The following is a 23,432-nucleotide window of genomic DNA, read 5'->3' as shown; positions in this document are numbered from 1 at the left end:
ACCACGACTATCCAACAGAGCACAAGGAGACCCGGCGGCTGGTAAAGATGCAAGAGTATGGCGAGTTGTGTAGGACAGAGGTGTGCGGTCTGCCAAGGTAGGGGACCATGTCCATGGGAGCGTGGACAAAGGCCGTGGGCACTGGGCCTGTGCCAACTGTACCCACAGCTTGGAAGTAGAATGATGAAACATGTCCAAGATCCTCACGTGGACACAAGATAGATAATAAAGGCAGACCAACCCCCCCCCCCCATCCTTAGGACGAGAAAGAACCTCGCGTCTGATTCTGGGACGGCCAGGGGACCAGACGAAGGAAGAAAAGCAATGCTGCACTTGTTTCCAAAATGAAACGGGGATGCGGACTGGGATGGTCTGCAAGAGATAGAGCAGTTGAGGGAGAAGGGTCATTTTCAGGATATTAATTCTCCCGAACCAAGAGAAATCTTTCTTGGTCCAGGCTGTCAGGTCCGTTCGGAAACGGCCTAACAGAGGCAGGAAATTAGCATCAAAGAGTTGGGACAATGTGGGAGGGATGCGTATGCCCAGGTATGATATGCTTGCGGGGGGCCATGCAAATGGAAAATTTTCCTGAAGAGAGCGCACCGTGGCGCTGTCCAAGGAGACATTGAGGGCTTCAGATTTAGCAAGGTTAATTTTAAAATTTGACCATACACCAAACCGGTCTAGTCGAGACATTAGGGAAGGGAGGGACAAACGTGGGTTTGTGACATAGAGCAAGAGGTCGTCCGCGAAAGCGGAGCGTTTATACTCGTGGGATCCAATGGTGATCCCCCGTATGTCTGGGTCAGAGCGGATGGAGGACATTAGATTTTCCATGATCAGGACATAAAGGAGGGGGGACATGGGGCACCCCTGTCTCGTTCCATTGGAAATAGAAAAGGGTGCCGACAACGTGCCATTGATTTTCAACTGAGCGGAGGGAGTGTTATAAAGGGCTAGAATTTTCGAGAGGAAGGACGGGCCTATGCCCACACGTTGTAGGGTTTGTACCAGGGAGGACCACGAGACTCTATCAAAAGCCTTCTCGGCGTCTAAAGAGAAAACCATCAGGGGTACGTTGTTAGAATGAGCGTAATGAATTATGTCTAATGTCTTGAGAGTATTATCGCGGGCCTCCCTCCCTGGTACAAAACACACTTGGTCCGCATGGATGAGAGCCGGCAGGTGTGGGTTCAGCCTGTTGGCAATTAGTTTGGCATAAAGTTTCAGGTCCACATTGAGGAGGGAGATGGGCCTGTAGCTCCCGCAGGTCTGCGGGTCCTTCCCCGGTTTAGGAATAAGGGCGACATGGGCCATAGTAGTGTGTTGCGGAAAGGGGACGGTGTCGGATATGGAGTTGAAGGCCGAGAGCATGGTGGGGCCTAGGGATTCCTGAAGCACTTTGTAGAATTGGGCTGTCAGGCCGTCTGGGCCCGGGCTCTTCCCTCCCGGGAGTTGTGCAATAGCACAATTGAGTTCGTGCAACGCGAACGGCTCCTCCAGGGTTACTGCCGTATCGCTGGAGATCTGAGTAGCAATAGGAGGGGGAGAGAAGGGCTCAGGCACTGAGGCCGAGGGTTTAGGAAGATTATAAAGGGTAGTGTAGTAGGAATGGAATGTGGATGCTATTTCCAGGGTGATATGGGTAGTTACATTCGCAGTGGTCCGGATACAGGGGATATGCAATTGCGCCAGTTTGTCCCTTAAAGCCCTCGCCAACATGCGACCACACTTATTGCCATTTTCATAAAATTTACTACGACAGGACGGCCCCACGATCCCTCTAAGAGGCGTTTAACCTCCGAGCGTGCAGCTTGTAAGTCCCTCAGAATCGGGAGAGACAGAGCATGTTTGTGGGCGAGCTCAAGGGAGGAAACCTTAGCAAGCGCTTTTGTCAGGGAAGCCGCCTTCTCCCTCTTAAGTCTGGAACCGAGTTTAATGAGGACTCCTCGGAGGACACACTTGAGAGCTTCCCATTGAATAATAGGGGAAGTAGTATCCACAGCATGATCGGAACAAAAGTGCGTGACCGATTGTTTAAAGTCAGCAACACAAACGGTGTCCAAGAGGAGGGACTCATTCAAACGCCAGGTCCAGTGAGGCTTGGACAGGAAAGGGAGTGTGAGGGAGCAGAAGACAGGGGCATGGTCTGACCATAAAATGTTGCCAATAGAGGTGTAGGAGAGCCATGGCAGGGCACTATGCTGTATGAGAATGTGGTCAATGCGACTATAAGTCCCATGGGGGTTGGAATAAAACTATAGTCCCGATCAGCTGAGTGCGACAGCCGCCAGGCATCATAAAGTTGCAGCGACAGAAAGGCTCGCTTGACCCTCTTTATGGCCGCGTAGGAGATAGACAATCGACCCGAGGAGTTATCCATAGATGGGTCCAAAGTTAAGTTAAGGTCACCGCAGAGGATTACAGTCCCCTTGACCACAGGTAGTGACAGCTCAATCAGATGGGTGAGAAAGGAAACCTGGTCATGATTCGGGGCATAGGCATTGATAATAGTGAAAACGTGACCATTAACAGATAAGGAGAGGATAAGGTACCTAGCCGCCGGGTCTGTAATGCAGTGAAGGATCTGGCAGGGCAAATTCTTATGTATGGCAATAGCCACTCCCTTGGTTCTAGCCTCGGGGTTGTTAGAGAAAAACCACTGAGTGTAATGTCTATGACGGATAGCGGGGGCGTGGTTGACCTTGAAATGTGTTTCCTGTAGACAGAGGACATGTACCTTTCTACGGTGGAAGTGATGTAGGATCTGTGATCGCTTCCCGGGTGTGTTCAGTCCCTGCACATTAAAAGAGGCAACATGAAGGTTCGCCATGGGGTGCGGACAAGGGGCGTTACGGAGAGGGCCGTGGAGACCCTAAGGAAGGGCCGTCAGGGACAACCGACTCTGGAAAAAAGGAAAAACAATTAGTGAAGGACAAACAGGGGGGTGGGGTAGGAAGGTGGGAGAACACAACACGAGTACAAATATACAAGCAGTAAGGAATAAAACTGCAGCGTATTCTCAACAAAAGCACAGCTAAAGGGCTACCAAACCAGAGAAAACACGGGTCCGGTGTCCCACCTATGGGGGGAGAGAGGCAGACAAGTACCGTATGCGCGGTGCAGGGGGCTCCTCGCAGGCCTTGAGGAAAGTATGTTAAGGCAAACAAGCAAGACTATGACTAACGGTTAAACATGGATAGAACTATGAGGGTTGTACCAGATATAGAACAGAACCTGCCCAGGGGAGGCAGAACAGAAAAAGGATGCAATATAGACAGATGTAGGGGGCAATATGAACAAGGTGTCAAACAGCAACAATCACTGTGTTAGAAAAGAGAGCATCGAAGGCCCCTCCACGGGAAGCATCTGCGGTGTTCCATTTCAGATGGCTCCATCTCAATTGCGCGATGACTCTGAGGGCCGAGGCACAGGGGCCGAGGATCTACGGGGTCCATGGCGACGTGGCGATCTCGGAGGGAGTCCTTGAGTGATAGATGCTGGGTCTCTCTGTGAGAGAGGTCTCTTGGCACCTCGGGTCGAAGAGAGGAGGGAGGGCCATTCCGGGAGAGGGAGGGCCATTCCGGGAGAGTGAGGCCAGTGATGTCAAGGTCCCTGAGGAAATCCGGAACATCAGCGGGGGCCCGTAGAGTGAGGGTGCGGCCATTCCGGCGGACAGTCAGCGCAAAAGGATAGCCCCAGCGAAAGGGTATATTGCGGTCTCTGAGAATGTCCAACAGGGGGTGCAGGGCCGCTCTCTGAGCCAGCGTGTGTCGGGAAAGATCAGGCAGAATGAGGAGGTGAGCCCCCCTATACACCACAGCACGTCATTTGCGGGCCCTCAGGAGAATTTCTTCCTTAGTGGAGTAGAAATGAACCCGACAGATAACATCCCTGGGGTTCTGGTCATCTCGACTGGGTGGGCGTAGCGCCCTATGCGCCCTATCCAGTTCAATGTGTGTGTTAGGCGGCTGCTCCAGGAGATCGTTAAAAATACCGAAGAGAACAGCAAACAGGTCCGATGAAGCAATCGACTCAGGAAGCCCCCGGATCCGCAAATTGTTCCTCCGTCTATTGTCTATTGTGGGAGAATTTTCTCATTACTGTGTTCATACTCTCTTTCACCTGGGTTTAGTGCAATAGCAATAGTGCAATACTGAGCATCAAAGCCTATACTATTTTGTTGGCAGGATCCACACAGTAGTGGATACCTTTATACCTAGTGACACATTGTTGTGTCCATTTGTATCAATTGCTTAGACGGTACCTCTTATGTGCATGATTTTTTACTTCATGTTGTGATTTTATTGATATATATTTTTTTGAAAATAAAGAGAATTATATTTATTAAATATCAGTAGCCTTTTTTTAGGAATTTAAATTGTTCCTCCGATTGCGGTTTTCTATATCGTCCATGTGTTGCTGGAGGACAAACAGTTGGTCAGTATGCAAGTTCACAGTGGACTGTAAGGCAGACAGAGAGGTGGATGTGGTCTCCTGAGCGACCTCCAGGTTATCCACTCTGGTGGAGACCGCTGTTAATTCAGTACGAAACTGCGCAATATCTTGCTTGCACTCGTCCACCAGTTGTTTAGCTAGAATTGAGATGTCACTCCTAGTGGGTAAGGTTTGAGTAAGGATCTTAAGATCCGCCAGAGATGCAGGTCTACTATCATCAAGGCCAGAAGTGCAGGAGGAGGACAAATGCAATGGTAGCTCCTGGGTACAGAGAGGAGGGTGCTGTGTAGCTTGTCTGAATATCGGTGGGGTGCCAACCAGGGAATGAGGAATTGAGGGATGAATGTCCAGCAACAGTCCTTTGGGTAAAGAGGAGCCTGCAGGGGCATGTACTAAGGCCACTGTGTGACCAAGTGCGGCCTGTTTACGTGCAGGGGAGCCCCCCCACGAGGATCCTGAGGACCATGCAGGGGATAGGCCACCCTGTGTGCCCACCGGAGCTAGGGCAAGTGGGGGTGCGGGGGCTCCCTGGCTGAGGGGGGAAGAAGTGGGGGGGGGGGAGAACCATGCCAGGTCCTGGGCTGATTGCACCCATAAGGGCGCCGCTGGGTTCAGTGAGGGGGGCGCCATCCTGGATTTGGGCCTCAACCTTCCGGGGGCTGTTATGAGGAGAGGGGCAGGAGGAGACGGGCGCCGGACAGTGGGCACAGTCTAGAGGTACCTGATGGGGCCCCGGGTGCAGCTCTTCCACGGCTGATGGCGGTGTAGGTAGCTCCTGTGTCGCGTCTCCCGCGCCTTGCATCCGGGTAAGATGGCCGCCGGAGCCTGGAGGGGATGGTGAGGGGGAAGGGCGGGAGGCCTGTGCCGGATCCCCGTGGCAATGTTGTGGCCGGGAGAAGGCTGCCGGATCCTCCGGAGCGCGGGCAGCAGTGGATGGGGTGGCTGACCGTAAGCGGGCCGCTGAGGGGGTGACCGGCACAGGGTCCTCATGGCGGCAGCCATCTTCCTTCCCCTGCAGCTCCGTCATCTGGTGTGTGGATGATGCCTCTGGCCGGAGGAAATAATGGCCAATTTCCCCCTGGGGTGAGCAGGCACGGGTGGAGGAGCCTCCCCTGAGCTTTCTGGAGGTTTTCCCCATGATTGAGGTGCAGGATGCCTTTGGATGGTTGATGGGTCTGGAGGAGCTCTGCAGAACACGTCCTCACAGCAGCATGGCTAGACACGCCCCCCCAAACAGATTTCTTTATGCAAGTAACCACTGCTAGCATGCAGTGCTAGACCCCTCAGGAGGAAAGGATGTCTTCTGAGGATCACCTTGTCCACGTCAGGGATACTCACAACAAGATACAGGGCAGTATACCTGAGTATGGTACTGACCCAAGCGGGACAAAGCTGTCACTTTCCTACGTATACTGCTGTAATCCAGGGCTGTTCTGAAAAGTTTCATGAAGTCTGTTTCACCCAGCGCAGGGACCTGGGTCCTCATACTACCCTGATAGGACGGGTACCCCAACAATGTAGGGCATAAGGCGTTGAGATCAAGTCAGAGATCTATAAATGAGTATCTTCTTTCTCTCCTTTAAACTACGCTATCCTGGCAGAAAAGACAGCTACCTTGGAGAGGGCCCTCAAGACGCTCCTCCACTCTCACCTCTACAGTTACTACTTTTACCTCTTGCCTGCACCTGCAGTTACCGAAGTTACCAAAAGTAAATGGACATTATTCTGGTTAAGCTACTGGACTCTCATTTGAATGAGAAGTGAACTACCAGGCAGTATGACACGGTTGTTCCTGATCGTGCAATCAGGAATCACTGTTTAGCTCTAGCCTTAGGATCTTCTTTGTTTCTCATTCAATTCCATGGGACTATACTCCAAAACCAAGTGCAATCTATGGACCAGAGTGGTACTGGTGCTTTGGAAAAAAAAAAGTTTACTATTGTTTTTGATGCCACAAATTTTTTGTAAAAATAAATGTAACCACTGTGTTCTTTCCATGTGCAGCACAAGGGGAAGTCCAATAGTGAAAGGATGAGGTGAGGAGGTGGTGTCAAAGTGTCAAGTGTCACATTAAGTAGGGGAGTTTATGAAGACTGGAGTACCTGTATGCTACATTCCTGTCCCCTGGCCTCCTTCAGCCTTGTTGCCAAAAACCTGGAGGTCACACAATAGCAGAACCAGCAAACAGGGGTTGCAAACCAGCAAATTATAGCAGCTAGTATCCACAACAGTGAACAATTACTGCTACTGTTGTAATGATTGGTATTGGAATACCTCAGATTCTAAATATTTGAACCATGTGATCCCCCCCCTCCCCCCCCCCCCAAAAAAAATAAAAATAAATTAAAAATTAAAGATTACAGGAGAAGTCCATGGGGGGGTAAAAAATCATTATGGGCAGGAGGAATAAAAAAGACAATATGCTTACCGCTCCAGTGCCTGTGCCACATCAAGGAGCTCCTGGACTCCACCATCTTCTTACAGGTTCCAGGTACATCACGACTCGGGTTTGACATCACAGAGGAGCACCGCAATCACTGACTGGCTAAGTGAGGCATCTGTAAGCCAGGTCGTGACGTAGCCGGAAAGGAGCTCAGAAGACAGACAGCAGGGTCCAGGAACAGAACGCAGCTCTGCGCGGGCATCGGTACAGGTAACTATAACTTCTTTTTTTCTTTTTCCCCTACCCTCCTGCCTGTAATGATCCCCCCTTTCCCGCCAAACTCCTCAAATGGATAAGTACCATGTACCCAAATCTCGTTGGAGAAAAATAAAAGTTATGGATCTTGGAGTACAACAACATAAAAACACTTTTTATTGTAAAAAAGTAATACAGCACAAATAAACTATTCGTATTTGGTATAACTGGGTATCACCATAATTGCAATAAATTTATTGCAGAAAGAGTTAATAAAAGTTAGTCAATGACTTACATGTACACCAAAATGATGGCGCTGAAAAGTTATATCAGAAGCTCTGCTCCCTTACTGTGTCCTGTCTTCCATATTATGGCTGAGCATGGAGGAGCATGTGACCATCCTCCTCCCTCAGCATCCTCTCCAGGCTTATACAGGGTCAGTGCAGGACACTGCGGGAGGAGCATCAAATGCTACTCCATGCTTGGCCATAATAATGACAGGATAGTTGCATACAGGGCAAAGCAGGGGAAGACCTCCTGATATCAGTGCTAGAGGGCATACAGGTCAAAGGGGTAGTGACTCTCCTTAAGGAGAGCCTGTCATAAAGACGTGTGGAGACTTACAGAACATTGCTGCTCCACTAAGAATTCTGGGTAGAAAGGATATGCAAAATAGCATTCAATAGACCTTTCACTAGCCAGCCAACACCCTGCTCTGCACTGATGGGGGCAAACTCTCCGAAACAGCTGTCTGCAGATAGGAAACCTTTCCTTTTGGGAGAGATTGTTTGCCTTGGCATAAAATCCCCAGTCAATGTTCTAAGGCTCCTTGATTGAGCGAGAATTGACTTGAAGGGTTACCTCTTTGCTCCAAAGGATTGAGAGCTATTTTGCATATGCTTTCTTCACAGAGCATACTGGGAAGCATTGTCAGTAAGTGTGATGCATACATTTACTAGTACAGTAAACTAATTAATTTTACTATAGTGACTCGGTGGCAAACCTTTTTGAACAATCTAGCGCATCCATTTCTGCCATATATATAAGTTAAAACCAGCACATGAAATACCAGTCTTTATAAATCCCCTGAATGTTTTTCATCTTCAGTTGTACTATTGGTTTATGGAAAGCTGTTTAGTACACTTCAAGAAAATCCTTTAGAGTGGACTTTTATACTTCATTTAGCTGCTGTCATGCTTTTGGAGATCCAATCCTACATTCTGTTCAGTTATTTTAATACATGGGCAAGACTATAAATCTTTGAACCCTGCTTTGTGGTACAGTAATTAGTTTTTAGAAGTAATACAGAGAGAATGTAAGGAGAAGTAAAATAAATGAGTTTAATATGACCTTGAATTCTGGGAAGGTCAGGTTCAGCAAGTAGTACAGAGAGCAAGGAATTTTATGACTACAACAAATAAAAACAGTAATGTATTGGATTAAAAGATGCCAAGGACAATGGATTTGGAATGAAAATTAGCTCAATGTCTAAAAAGGCCTTATGGGATATGTATGGTTCCATAGGATGGGATCTCTACACACCTGTCACTGCATTCTCCACCGAAGCTTATAATTAGTATTGTGTTCTCCCTTTCACTTTGTCTTGTATAATTGTAAGGGCACATTTTCCATTTTAGCCTTTCCTCTGTCTAGCTATGTAGAGTAAGAAGCGCTTCGAGGTCTGCTGAATAGAGATCACATTAAACTCTGGTACTTAATTAGTGCAGCACGCAGTCATCTGATTTAATTAGAGAGTCTACTGACGAGGCCAGCTCTGTATAGTCTTCTAGTAACAAAGCAAATGTTCCTTGTCTTTATAGATAAAGAAATAGATTGCTTCACCTTCTTACAAATAGTGTGTTTATTGGAGCTAATTTCATTGGATGGTAACATAGATGTATATCTCTGAAAGAGGCATCAGCTTCATCTTGTTCATCTTCATCTATGTGTTACTATATTAAACGATATATGATGAATTAGACAACTTAGTTCAACTTATCCGTTTTTAATTCGTTACTTGCAAAACGGACAGAAAAATGTAGTCAACAATATTTTTGTGTCCGTTAAAAAAAAGGCATGCGTTTTCGATCTGTTCACTTTTATAATGAAAAACGAATCCAAACAGATGACACACAATTGCATCCATTTTTGCATCCGTTTTTCCATAAAACGTATGCATTAAACGGATTGCAAAAATGCAGTGTGAACCCAGCTCTACATTAGTAATAGTGAACAGTGAACAGCAACTATACAAGCCCTTTGCTTGAAAATACATAATCGGGTTGCATTGCAGTTGCGTTGTATTGCAAATACTTTGGCCATTCGTAAGAGAGGCCACATTATTGTGCCGAATCCATCATACAATCCAGATGAGATTCCATTGAGGTCTCTGTCACTGAGATGGAAGTAATCACTGATAAGCTTATTACAATCACTATATATTGAATAACACCGGTCATCTTGAGACCCTTGAGACCCTGTGCTGTGAGTAAAAATAAAAAGCAGAATTAAAGCCAGAATGGAAGCAGAAGGGAACGGAAGGGAACTGCTCCAGATCTAACCTTCTAACCTTCTTTTTCTATTTTGTCCCCCTTATATTACTTGGTACAGAAATGTTTATTCTGCCTATCTTTGTAACCTTCATAGTCCTCAAACCCTCCAAAAGCACCCCAATCCCTATAAGGAGTAAAAATCTGTTTTTTATCTCAATCCCTCTCTCCCTCTTTTCCGACTCCTACTACTGTTCTTTTTCCATACCTGAAATATTCATAACCATCTCACAAGTTATCCTACTCACATCTTCTATCACTGTCTCTCCTATCTGCTGGTGACATTTCTCCTAATCCTGGGTCCCCTAACCAAATTCCATTCATCATGTTTCACTCCTGTGACTGACCAGCTACCTCAATATTGTACAGTGCTTATCTGGTCACCCAACTCTGCCCTGTCTGCCTTTTGGGCACACTCTGGAACACATGTTTTGTCTTTAACAAACTTTCCTTAATCCATAAACGCTTTATTGATCTTAACTACTGTATATACTTTTCGGTCTCCAATTCTCCCTATTTTGGTTACAAACAATGTGGTGGTGTTGGCCTATTGTTATTGGAGAAGTATTCTTTCACTAATACTCCATCTCTCACCTCCCTTACCCTCCCTACTTTTGAAGTATATTCTGTCGTTAGCTATTCACCCACCAACTTTAAAGTGGCCATTGTCTGGTGACCACCAGGATCTGCAACTACGTTTATTGACCACTTCACTACGTGGCTCCTACACATCATGTATGACTAGAAGTGACTTTGTAACTGCCTGACTGCCTACGGAGCTGCTGGCACTGCTAGATAGATGCCAACAAAGGTATTTTCTAGATGCTTTCATTGATATCTATCCAGCAGTGCCACCAGCTAGAAAAGCTGTCAGGGGGTTACAGATTCACTTTTAACATTCCTAGCCATCAACACATCTCAGCCAGCCATCACTACACTTCTATCACTAACTTTAATGTAAAAGAGTCAGTGGGTGAAGCTAACCCATTGCTATGATAGTGTTTAGGTGTAGGTAAGCCATAATCCAGTGAATCCAGCGTGTGGGTTTATTTAATAAAGTGTCTTCTGTAAAAGATTCAGTGGGTAAAGCTAACCCATTGCAATACCAGTGTGTCGGTGCAGACAAGCCGTCATTAGCTCCTTTAGCCTCTCACATTGGTCCTCTGAGGCCACTGACCTTATTTTCACTGACCTTTCCATATAGCTGACCACAACCTTCTTAGATTTTCTTAAACTGCCCCACAGTCTACCCTCTTGGTAACCTTAAAGCGTAACTGTCATGTTTTTTTTTTATTGCAGAAATCAGTAGTATAAGCGATTTTAAGAAACTGTGTATGTAATAGGTTTCATCAGCCAAAAAAGACTCCTTTTGTACTCAAGAAGCAATCTCCCAGCCTCCCCCCCTGACTTCTTATCTGTGCATTATCAGGCAAACACGTCTTCATTACAGAGAAGCCAGTGAAGACGGGCTCTGCTCTCTCCATTGTAAGCCTATAAAGGGGGAGGGGCTGAGGGAGATGAGGGAGCAGGAAGAGGTGACATGAAGGTCAGCTGTTTGTAGACTCTCTGGGCACCTAAGACGCTGGATTCAGGTTTCAGAAAGGTCAGTGCTTATCTATGAACTTACTGAGAGAAGATTGCAGGGTGTTGTGCTTTGCAGGACTGCTCCGTGCTCAGTCACTCCTAACAGCCCCTCCCCTCTCCGTAGCCACATAATGGAGACAGAAATCCTGCTTCTTCTGATGTGAGGGGGGAGGCTGGGAGATTGCTTTTTCAGTCCAGAAGGAAACTCTTTTAGTACATAAAACCTATTACAGAGTTTCTTAAAATCGCTTGTACTGTTGATATTTAATGTTTTCAGAAAAATTACCCTGAAATGACAGTTACGCTTTAAACATCTTGACATACACACTCTCAGACTCTCCTCTGACACTCTCTAGCATATATGTTCTCCATTATAAAGACACAGCCACTACATTCTAAAACACCACCGTTAATTCAGCTCTTGACACTTATCCATCTCATAAAAGAACCTGACATATGTGACAAAACAACTGGAGGAAAACCTACTCCAAAGAAGTCTTCTATACATCACTTTAAAGTCTGCGCTCGCTTCTGCTAAACAACACTACATCACTATTGTCATTTCTGCTCTGTCTCACAACTGCAGGCAACTATTTAACACCTTTAACTCCCTTATCTGTTCCCCACTGTCACCCCACCTCTCCCATCTCAGCCAGGGACTTTGCCATATACCTCAAACACAATATTGAGACCATCAGAGAAAATTCAAACTTACAGTCCTCAGATCCCATCTTCACACCCACTCAGTGCTCTTTTTTCCCCTTTAAACTACCACTAAATTTACAGACATGCACCACGTCATTACCTGAATACCTGCATTCAAACAGCAAAGAAAATAGTACAAAAACATCTCCAAAGTGTAATTAAATACAAAATCCTTTATTTAAATTTGCAGATTAAGGCTATGTTCACACTACGTAAAACAACGGCCGTTATTTTCAACGGCCGTTGTTTTGAGGCCAAAACATCGGCCGTAGAATTACGACCGTGCGTGCTAGTTGTGAAACTACAGCCGTTGTTTAATATTGCCTCCTAGCATGTTTTTAATCGGGCTGAAACATGTCATTTAATTGAAATACTGCGACTAGCCGAATAAACCACTCAGTCAATTTTTTACATTAAAATCAAGTTTAATTTGTCCGAAATAAATTTTACGTGTGCGGCCGCATTGAAATCCACGTCCGTAGTTGTAACATTACCGGCCGCAAATAAATGACCGGTTCATTTTTCACGGGTCCGTTCGAACTACGGGCGTAGTCTTATACGCTGTGTGCATTGTACGTCCGTAGTTCGTATGAATTGCTGTATCGTACTATCCTCAAAACAACGGCCGTAGTTTTGCGGTGAAAACTACGGCCGTTGTTTAACATAGTGTGAACAAAGCCTTATTATGTGTAATTGTTTATTTTGCACAAAAAAATATTGAACAGCAGTAATCCAGTCTAACCCTGGCATAGTTTGTTAGCCATTTTCTTAGCCAACCCCCCAACAGAATTGAGCAATATTTGCTCATAATGACAATTTTTGTGCATGGATTGGATATTTCTGCACAGCACATGAAAAGTGCGCAAATTGTACATCCTCCCTTAATGTAATGAAGATATTTGGAACATGAGCCAATGGCCAATAACACATGCAGATGCAAACAACTGTATATGTTGTTGTCTTTGCAAGTTTAGTCTTGCAAAATATCATGAATAAAGCTTGTGCTATCAAATCTTCAAGTGCACACAATCCAAAATGATTTACAAAGCGCCTGGAATTTGGAACCAGAAATTCAACACATGTGCTAAAAAATAGATCCAGTGCTTGAACAAGCAACAAGTAGTCTAGCATGTATGTAAGTTGACATTATTATTTGTAAATACTCTGGGCTGAAGGTTGTTGCATTCCCATCACTAGGTGTCTCTCTATTCTATGTACTGGAAGGCACGGCTGTACTGTATGACACAGGAAGGGTTATCAGGGGTTAACTGTGTTTGTGACTTATTGCATGTATTTTTCCTGTGTTATGCCACTAGCTGTAAGCTGACTGAGAACTAATTACTGACCAGGGTACCTCACCGTTGTCCTTCCTCTATTCCTCTAACCTATCAAAGGTTAGACAGACTCCTGTGGTCCTTTTTCTTCAATCATCCATCAGCTCCCAGAGGCCTTATATAGTGAATAAGAAGGTATGTGGTCAGGTCAGTATGTGATCAGTGTAGTAAGTGGTTAGAGAGTAGTGTAGAGAGGTTCCAGTGAGTGAGTTAGAATATATTTTCTCGAAGAGGTCCAAAGCTAGCCAAAATTTTCAAGAACATCCTGATAACTTAAGACAGTAGCCAAACTGTCAGAAGTTAGGTAAGAGCAAGTAAAGCCGAGAACTCTTCTGCAAACGCTACCTTTACCCAGGTGGTCCTGTATTCTTGGATTTCATGTCACTCAGTGCTCTCGACCAGCAATAGGGGGATAGACGTGGATACAGGTACTGTTCAAGTTTATCACCACTGACTCAGAGTGGTTAGAGCCCCTCCAGCAGAGAGCCCATAGTGTCTGGCTAAGCCCCCTCCCTGCAAGTAGCCCACTGTCTGCTAAACCAAGTCCTTTTTAAAGAAACTAGAGACTTTACCTTAAACTTCCTAAAAGTATCTTATCCAGTATACCTGCGTGTGGCAGTGATAAAGGGGTATTCCAGGTTATTTTGACATTTACTCTACAGATTAGTCTTATAATATAATTAATTTGTCTCATTGGTTTCTATTCCGAATTTTGTCTCTTTGTCTTAATATTTACATGAGTCACGTGGTCCTGTGACATCACTGGCCCGGAAGTGAGCTGACTTCCAGACTCAGCCGGCCTCTAGTTAGTTATGCACTTAACAGGTTTCAGAGCCTTACCCTGTTCCAGAGCTGGCCTGTCAGTGTAATCACCCCAATCCCTCCGGCCCCCCCTCCCTGTGTAATGATTGCATCCCCTCCAGCCCCCCTCCCTGTGTAATGATTGCAGACCCCCCCCCCCCAGCCCCCTTCCTTGTGTAATGATTGCGGACCCCGGACCCCCTCCTGTGTAATGATTGCGGACTCCCCCCCTCTGGCCCCCCTCCCTGTGTAATGATTGCAACCCCCTGGCCCCCCTCCCTATGTAATGATTGCGGTCCCCTCTCCCCGGCACCCTCCCTGTGTAATGATTGCGGCCCCCCCCCCCCCCCGGCCCCCCTCCCTGTGTAATGATTGTGGATGCCGGCCCCGGCTCCCCTCCCTGTGTAAACATTGCAATACATTGTTAGCGTGTTGCAGCGCTGGACCCGATCTTGGCGCCTTTTTCAAGCAGCTATACTCAGCTGACAGGCGCTCTGTGTGAGGCAAGAAAGAAATCTTTCCTGCCTCACACAGAGCGCCTGTCAGGTGAGTATAGCTGCATGAAAAAGGGGCAGAGATCGGGTCCAGCACTGCAACACGCTAACACCAGGGGGTGGGGGTGAGTGATCTGTGTATCGCAATGTTTACACAGGGAGGGGAGCCGGGCCGGGGTCCACAATCATTACACAGGGAGGGGGGAGCGCAATCATTACACAGGGAGGGGGTTCCGCAATCATTACACAGGGAGGGGGGCCGGGGGGGATTGGGGTGATTACACTGACAGGCCAGCTTTGGAACAGGGCGTCATGACGTCCCGTGCTCAGGGAGGGCCGTTTGTAAGGCTCTGAAGCCTGCTAAGTGCATAACTAACTAGAGGCGGTTGAGTTGGGAAGTCAGCACACTTCTGGGCCGGTGATGTCACAGGACCACGTGACTCATGTAAATATGAGAGAAAGAGACAAATTCGTAGAAAACCAATGAGACAAATTAATTATATTGCAAGACTAATCTGTAGAGTAGCGGAAATAAGAAAGGTTATGTGTGAGATCAACTGATAGAAAGTCTAATGAGGTGAACCTGTAATTCTCCTATACCCTAGGAGGGAAAAGTAACTATTGGAAAAGAAGGGTGACAGGTCCTCAAAGAAGACTGTATAGGTTGTAAATGGTATAAAACATATAGCTTTATTTACTATATAAATCGTCATCTATAATAAATACATGATAAACTAATACATCATAGAAAAATTAAGAAAGCAGTTTATATGTTACAAATAGACAGAAAAAACTTCAAGAAAAAGGCATAAAATCATAAAAGGATAGGATAAATGGTTATAGAGTTATAGGCTATATTTCTCAATTTTTCTATGATGTATTAGTTTATCATGTATTTATTATAGACGACGATTTATATAGTAAATAAAGCTATATGTTTTATACCATTTTACACCTATACAGTCTTCCTTGAGGACCTGTCACCCTTCTTTTCCAATAATCTGTAGAGTAAATGTCAAAATAACCTAGAATACCCCTTTAAGTATTCCAAGTACCCAATGTATTACAAACGATCTCAAACAGCAACTCTCAAACTGTTGTATTTCTGCAGCTTTATTAAAAAAAAAATGATTTACCGTATACAATGTATTTGAGACATTTTTACAGAATATCTTTACCTGTTTATGTTTATTCTGGACTCAGTAGTTCCTTTGCACTGCACCTGCACCTCACCATTTGTGTCTGAACCCAGGAAGGGCACACATCACTCAGGCCTTGTGACAAGAGCTGAAGGGATACACCACCACCTGCCCCAGCTATCACCAACCAGGCTACCCTGGATTACCACATACATATTTCACAAGAGTTATAATGGCCATAACTATGTATTTGCACACAAAAACCTAAATAACACTTATTATGAAAAATGCACATCCAATTGAATCTTAAACAGCACAATAGATGAAAAGCTCTTCGAACTGCTCTCCAGATAATATCTCACTACCTGTGCACTTAACCTAATCCCATTTTATCCCCTTTTTACAACATTGTCTATCTCAGCTATAACCCATCTCTTCAATCTGTCACTAAAAATGGCACCTTTCCTTCATCATTTAAAGGGAAACTATCATCAGGTTAGAAGCATATATTCTTATAACACATCGGGCACTGAAGTTGAAGGTACATTTCTTACCTTAATTCTCGGCACCATTTCTATGTATTTTGCAGTTTAATCCATATGCTAATGAGGTAGTTTGGTGCACTGGGGAGGGGCTTTTGGCCGATAATCAGCCTGTGTAAAGGCATTAGTTGTGGGAAAGGTCAGAAGTCACATGAGAAAATATTACCTTACTGAAAGAGTATTAGATACTTGGAATGTCCAGTACATGTGGTTGTTAAATCTACAGTAACAAAATGTTAACATGTCTGGGATACACATATACTGTATCTACCCTTAGATAATAAGAAAGAAAATGATTGGAGGGCAGACTGGATGGTCCAGGTGGTCTTTTTCTGCTGACAATCTTGTGTTTCTGTGAAGCTGTAAAAACTTATGACTTCAATTCTAAATACCTTTTTTACAGTATACCATATGGCGGTTTTTTATTTATTTATTTATTTATTATTATTATTATTATTATTATTATTTTTAATTATTATTATTATAATCTAGGAAGATTTATGGTACCACAGAGTTCCAAGAACAATATGCCAATTTTAAGTTTAGGGACGGGTTCACGAACAGTAAAAGGAAAACATAATTACAGCCATAAAATAGGTATAAAAAGTGTGTTTTTAATCTAATAAAGTGTTCTTTTTAAGTCTGTGGCAAAGCTTGGTGTGCAAAGTGTGTGTAATATGTCTGTAATTTCGGCACTGAACCTTTCTAAACCATACCATAAAAGGCTGCTGTATATGGAAGTTTGGAGATTTATCAAACATTCTTATAGTTGGATTCCCTTTGTTGCCCAGAGCAACCAATCACAGCTCATATTTCATTTTATCAGAGCAATATGAGAATTGAAAGCAGCTAATCTGTGATTGGTTGTGTGTGGCTGCTATGGGGGCAACAAAGAGAATCTTACTATAAGAATACTTGGTAAATCTTCCCTATTACTTTGTCATATATGATTTTTTTTCCCCCAATTTAGTCCACTAGAATTATTCATTTTATACTTTTGTTTTACAGAATTTGTACCAAAACAGGTTCCTCGGCCTGGCTGCCATGGCTTCTCCATCGAGGAACTCCCAAAACAGGCGGCGGTGTAAAGAACCACTGAGGTACAGTTACAATCCGGACCAGTTTCATAATATGGATATCAGAAACAGTCCACATGAAGGAGTAACTATACCGCGGTCTACGAGTGACACTGACTTGGTCACCTCGGATAGCCGGTCGACTCTAATGGTCAGCAGCTCCTACTACGCAATAGGACACTCACAGGATCTTGTTATATATTGGGATATAAAGGAGGAGGTGGATGCTGGAGACTGGATTGGCATGTATTTAATTGGTAAGTGTTTCAATTGTAAATTATTGACTTTTGAAAAGTTGAATGTGTATGAATTATTCTGTTGTGGTTCTGTGTAGAGAATATAGATAATAAAGACTAATGCTGCATTTACACGGTACGATTATCGTTCGAATTTTCACAATAACGATCGCATTTGAGCGATAATCGTTCCGTGTGAATACAGCAAACGATCAAGTGATGAGAGAAAAATCGTTTATTTCGAACTTTTAATATGTTCTCAAGTCGTCGTTCATCGTTCGCTAAAAATTCACTTCAATTAGGATCCCATCAGCGATCAATTGATGGTCTAACCCGAAAACCCTGGAAAACCCTGTTAACCAAGTCAGAATTCTAAAAAAAGATTCAAATTGTTCAAATGATCAAAATTCTATTTTTTTCCTCACATAATTCTAATAGAATTCAGTATTCTTAAAGGGTATTCCCCCCAAGAGTTAAAAAAAATAAATTGCTCCCAAACCTTGCTGGTCTTACTCACCAAATCCCTCCGAGTATTCTAGCTGCTTCCGTTCCATAGTTACAAGTTTTTAAAAAAGCCAATCTATATCCAACATGGCGCCGGCCAGAAAACTACATCTCCTATCATGCAATGCTTATTCCTGATTGTTTCATGATGTAGCAGAGCTGATATCCACAAGATATAGCAGAGTTGAGGTGAGGCAGTGACATAGCAGAGTGGAGGCAGCGACATAGCAGAGTTGAGGCAGCGATATAGCAGAGTTAAGGCAGCAGCATAGCAGAGTTGAGGCAGCAGCATAGCAGAGTTGAGGCAGCGACATAGCAGATTTGAGCCAGCAGAGTTGAGGCAGTGGAATAGCATAGTTGAGGCAGCGGAATAGCAGAGTTGAGGTAGCAGAGTAAAGGCAGCGGAATAGCAGAGTTGAGGCAGCGGAATAGCAGAGTTGAGGTAGCAGAGTTGAGGTAACGGAATAGCAGAGTTGAGGTAGCAAAGTTGGGGCAGCGGAATAGCAGAGTTGAGGCCGTGGAATAGCAGAGTTGAGGCAGTGGTATAGCAGAGTTGAGGCAGCGGAATAGCAAAGTTGAGGCAGCGGAATAGCAGAGTTGAGGCAGCGGAATAGCAGAGTTGAGGTAGCAAAGTTGAGGCAGCGGAATAGCAGAGTTGAGGCAGTGGAATAGCAGAGTTGAGGCAGCTGAATAGCAGAGTTGAGGCAGCGGAATAGCAGAGTTGAGGTATCAGAGTTGAGGCAGCGGAATAGCAGAGTTGAGGCAGCAGAATAGCGGAGTTCAGCTGCACTGAGCTCTGGACCAGAGGAGGCCGGGAGGGCCGCGGGTGTGAACGGGGGGGGGGGGGCAGTGCTGGGGGCCACACAGTGTCGGAGGGAGACAGTGATCAGCAGCAGCTGTCACTGTCTCAGTGTCTTCCCTTACTTCAGTGAGCCGGGTTAGAAGCGCTAACCCAGCCCATTGAAGAGATGGAGGACACGTGATCCCGACACGGAGGGTGGGGGCCAGGAGAAGGGAGCGGTGTTAGGTTGGACTGAGATTTGATGATTTTATGCGTTTGGTGGGGGTGAATGCATCTAGATAACAGCAAAATTGTGCAAAATCCATAATACATTGATATTTGAAAGATAGAAAGCTATGGGTGGGCAACATATTAATGCAAAAAAATTGGGGGGTGGAGGGGGAATACCCCTTAAGCTTTATCAAGGAATTCTGACTTCCATTGAAATATATTAACCCTTAGAGGAATTTTGATTTTTGCATTTTCGTTTTTTAGTTTTTTCCTCCTTGTGCTTAAAAGGCCATAGCAGTTGCATTTTTTCACCTAGAGACCCACATGAGCCCTTATTGTTTGCGCCACTAATTGTACTTTACAATGACAGGCAGAATTTTTTCATAAAGTATACTGCAAAACCAGAAAAAAATTCAATGTATGGTGAAATTGAAAAAAAAAACGCATTTCTTTTATTTTGGAGGGTTTTTGTTTTTACGCCGCTCACCCTGGGGTAAAACTGACTTGTTATATATGTTCCTCAAGTTGTTATGATTACAATGATATGTAACATGTATAACTTTTATATATGTGATGGCTTGAAAAAATTCAAACCATTGTTAACAAATATATGTTCCTTAAAATTGCTCTATTCCCATGCTTATAACGCTTTATTCTTGGTCTATGGGGCTGTGTAAGGTGTCATTTTTTGTGCCATGATGTGTTCCTTTCTATCGGTACATTGATTGCACATATGCGACTTTTTGATCGCTTTTTTTACACATTTTCTGGATTTGATGACACCAAAAATGCACAATTTTGCACTTTGCGCTTACGCTGTTTACCGTGTGAGATCAGGAATGTAATAAATTAATAGCTCGGGTGATTACGCATGCGGGTGATAACAAACATGTTTATTTTTTTTTATTTTTTATTTTTTTTATTTATAACATGGGGAAAGGGGGGTGATTCAAACTTTTATTAGGGTAGGGTTTTTTTTTTTATTAATAATGACACTTTTTTTTTTTTACACTTATACTAGAAGCCCCACTGGGGGACTTCTAGTATATGCACACTGATCTCTCATTGAGATCTATGCTGTATAGTTATACAGCATAGATCAATGAGATAGGCACTCGATTGCTTCCGGCTGCAGCCAGAAGCAATTGAGTGCCGAGCCAGGATCAGCGTCATTACGGCGCAGACCCCGGCCCGAGCTGGATGTGTGGATCGCTCCTCCGGGACAACGTGGGACACCAGGGATGGGCTGCTGTAAGTAATGGGATGCAGCTGTCAACTTTGACAGCTGCATCCGATTACTTAATTAGCAGGCACGGCGATCGGACCCTGCCCGCTAATAGCCGTGGTCCCGGGCTACGAGTGGCACCTGAGACCGCAGCGGGTCAGAGCGGGGCCGCCGCGCGGCACTGCTCTGAACATCCCTAGGTGGCCTAGGCCGTACGGGTACGCCCAAGGTCGTCTAGGGGTTAGAATAGTACTATGTTAAATGCACATTTCAGGGTTTAAGCGTCAATATTGCAGCTTGCATTGCATTATTTGTAAATTAATCAATACATACATTACAATATTACCTTATGAAGGTGGCCATAGAGACTGCATACATTAGTATTAGTACATTAGTACATTAGTAGTGACTGTATTTGTCATTTATCCTTTTCTGTATTGTACTATCTCAGAACCTTAGTAAGTACTGTATAATTTATCTTAATTAATGGTGTTTTAATTATATGGACCTTATATGCAGAAGTTAAAATACCATCATTTGGCTTAATCACAGTGATAAAGAATAACATTTACTATGGGAAAATTAGGCTGCGTATTCAGCTGTGCCACTTGGAACATATAATTGTGAACAGCTAACAGGATCTGCAGCAATGGCTGCATTTCTAGAGGTCTAAAACTATTTTAATGGCTGTGAGTTCTGCCAAGGACATAAAGCATGTCTCCTCACTATAGTCTTCCTGCAACTTCAGCGCAACATACATATTTCCATTTACAGTTATTTACCGAGATATTGATTTTTTTATAATTTAGACAACTTGGGAGTAGCAAAACTATTGTCCAAGCCTGGTGTTGAACTGACTTGCTGAACTGTTCTGGCTCACCAATGTTCTGTGAACCTGAACACTCAGCATTTGACTCCCGGCAGCTGGAGAAGTTGGATGCCGCCCTAGGGAGTCCTGAAAACATAAATACAGACATAGGGCTGTATTCATATTTTCCTGGCAACTTCTCCAGCCAACTTCTCCAGCCAACAACAGTCAAATGCTTATTATTTGGGTTTGGAGAACGCCGTTCAGCTAGTCCACTTAACATTACCCAAGACTACTCTTTGTAAGCACCTCACTGACATTTCAGTTTACAAGGCAATGAGGGAGATTTATCAAGACCAGTGTATTCATACGTGGTCTTAAATAAATCCCCGCCCCCATGCAGTCCGATTTCAGCTTACGCCTCTAAGTAAATGCAGGGGGGGCCTATGGTTGGAGGACCACTTAGCCTTGTATGTGCCTTCCTTATGCCAAAAATTGTTATGGCTTGATGTAAGCTACATAAACAGAACTTCACTTATTTGGCCAAACGAATGGCTGAAATAGAAATGTTCACTACATTGTGGCCATAAAATTAAAGTAGGTCTTCTGATTAGTGAGGGTCTAGTCCTGCTCTAAGGTTGAGGATGCATAGTTCCTTATGAGCCGCAAAACATTTCGAGCTATTGATGAGGACATTTATCTTCAATTATGTCTTCAATCTTCAATTATTTATCTTTTCCTGTGTGCCTCACTTTATTTTCTGACTTTCTGCAGATGAAGTCTTATCAGAAAACTTTTTGGATTATAAGAACCGTGGAGTGAATGGCTCACACAGAGGGACAGATCGTCTGGAAGATTGATGCCAGCTCATACTTTGTGGAACGTAAGTAGACTAAAATGTTGGAAACACAGTATGTGTGGGTTAGTATTATATTACATTGGTATTCAAATGTTTCCACAATGGAATTACTATGAAGTAATCCCGATATTTCATATATGAATTGCAATTGTTTTTCTTCTTTCATTTTTTACATAATATTTTATGTCTTCTATTAATGATTTGTCAGATTTTATTGTCTCACATTGTACAAGCCTTCGGCTTTATTATTTCTTTGTACTGAGTTGGGTAAACAGAAACTAAAGACTTTTGATTATAGAAAACCTATTGAATGGCTGAAAAGTTTCCACCAAATCTCTGTATTGCTTTGACTAGCTATTGAAAGTAATAAGCATTGTAACGCGATCTTATACTTATAAAGGATCTTGCACAAATCACTGTAAGTGCCAGGTAGATACAGTTATCTCCACCTTATATAGGTGACCCTTTCTCTTATTTTGTATATTAGTAGCAAGTAAGTATGACATCACTTTCTGGCCAGTGGAGGCACAACTGCTCCACAAGATCCCCATGATCCTGTGTCTGAAAAGTTCACTGTACATGTTAAGGCTGTTCCCACAATGATGTAAGTCTTTCCGGACAGCCGTCATTTTATCAAGAAGGGGGCCTAAGTTTGACATGTCTGGAATAGAGCCTCTTTTAAATGAATGTCTTAGTAATATGTCATTATTATTCCCTTAATGACCAATGGAGGAAACTCCCTTACTGCCCCTTACCTCTTCATCATAGGATGTTTTATTCTAACACTATGCATTCTATTCTAATATACCCCCACTTATAATGTTTTGGCCTACTCAGTCTTTTTGAACATCTTGGTTGGGGTTTAAAAATCCCTTCCACAGTCAGAACACTCACAGGAGAAGCTCAAGTTGCGTTTTACTGAATATATGAATATATTATGATGTATCTTACCATGACTCAGGGTATTGCTGAGTTACTTCCACCTACCTTTAAATCTACCTTTAAATTCTCCCTTTTACCAAACCAATGCCATTTCAAACACATCCCACAGTATCAACAGACACTTAAAGGGGTTGGCCACTTTATAGTAAAATTGTTCAGTGTACAGTTATTACAGTAGTAAGTGTTCTTACAGCACTTACTGACAGAAGCTCCCTGTGTACCTCATAGAGCTAAACATAAGACACCCTTGCCAATGCTGTCCTGCCCTGTGGTGATTCTGTCCAGAAGCTGTCCACCACTGAGCCTGTATATGCCTATGGAGGATACAGAGGCGGGGCATGCTCCTCCATGCTTGACCATCTTGTGGACAAATGAACACAGACAAGGACAGCCCAGCCTGCAGGAAGGGGGACTTAATTTTAGCTCTATGAGGTACACAGAAAGCTGCTGTTAAGATAAGAAAAAGCACAGCTATCTTCTTGCAAAAACAGCACCACCCTTGTCGTCAGCTTGTGTGTGTTTTTAC

At 44.0% G+C, this 23,432-nt stretch overlaps 1 protein-coding gene across 1 annotated transcript in view; it reads left to right on the top strand.

The window, feature by feature from the left end:
• Window positions 1-21,965, top strand: part of LOC138775248 (E3 ubiquitin-protein ligase HECW1-like) — a 33,424-nt gene extending 11,459 nt beyond the window's left edge. The window contains exons 2-3 of the mRNA XM_069955862.1: window positions 17,253-17,577; window positions 21,880-21,965. Coding sequence (XP_069811963.1) covers window positions 17,253-17,577; window positions 21,880-21,965 — 411 coding nt within the window. The remainder of the gene's footprint in view (window positions 1-17,252; window positions 17,578-21,879) is intronic.
• Window positions 21,966-23,432: the final 1,467 nt, after the last annotated feature.

The sequence above is a fragment of the Dendropsophus ebraccatus genome, unplaced genomic scaffold (assembly GCF_027789765.1).
Source record: "Dendropsophus ebraccatus isolate aDenEbr1 unplaced genomic scaffold, aDenEbr1.pat pat_scaffold_1428_ctg1, whole genome shotgun sequence".
NCBI lineage: Eukaryota > Metazoa > Chordata > Amphibia > Anura > Hylidae > Dendropsophus > Dendropsophus ebraccatus.
This window is presented reverse-complemented; position numbering and strand designations above follow the sequence as displayed.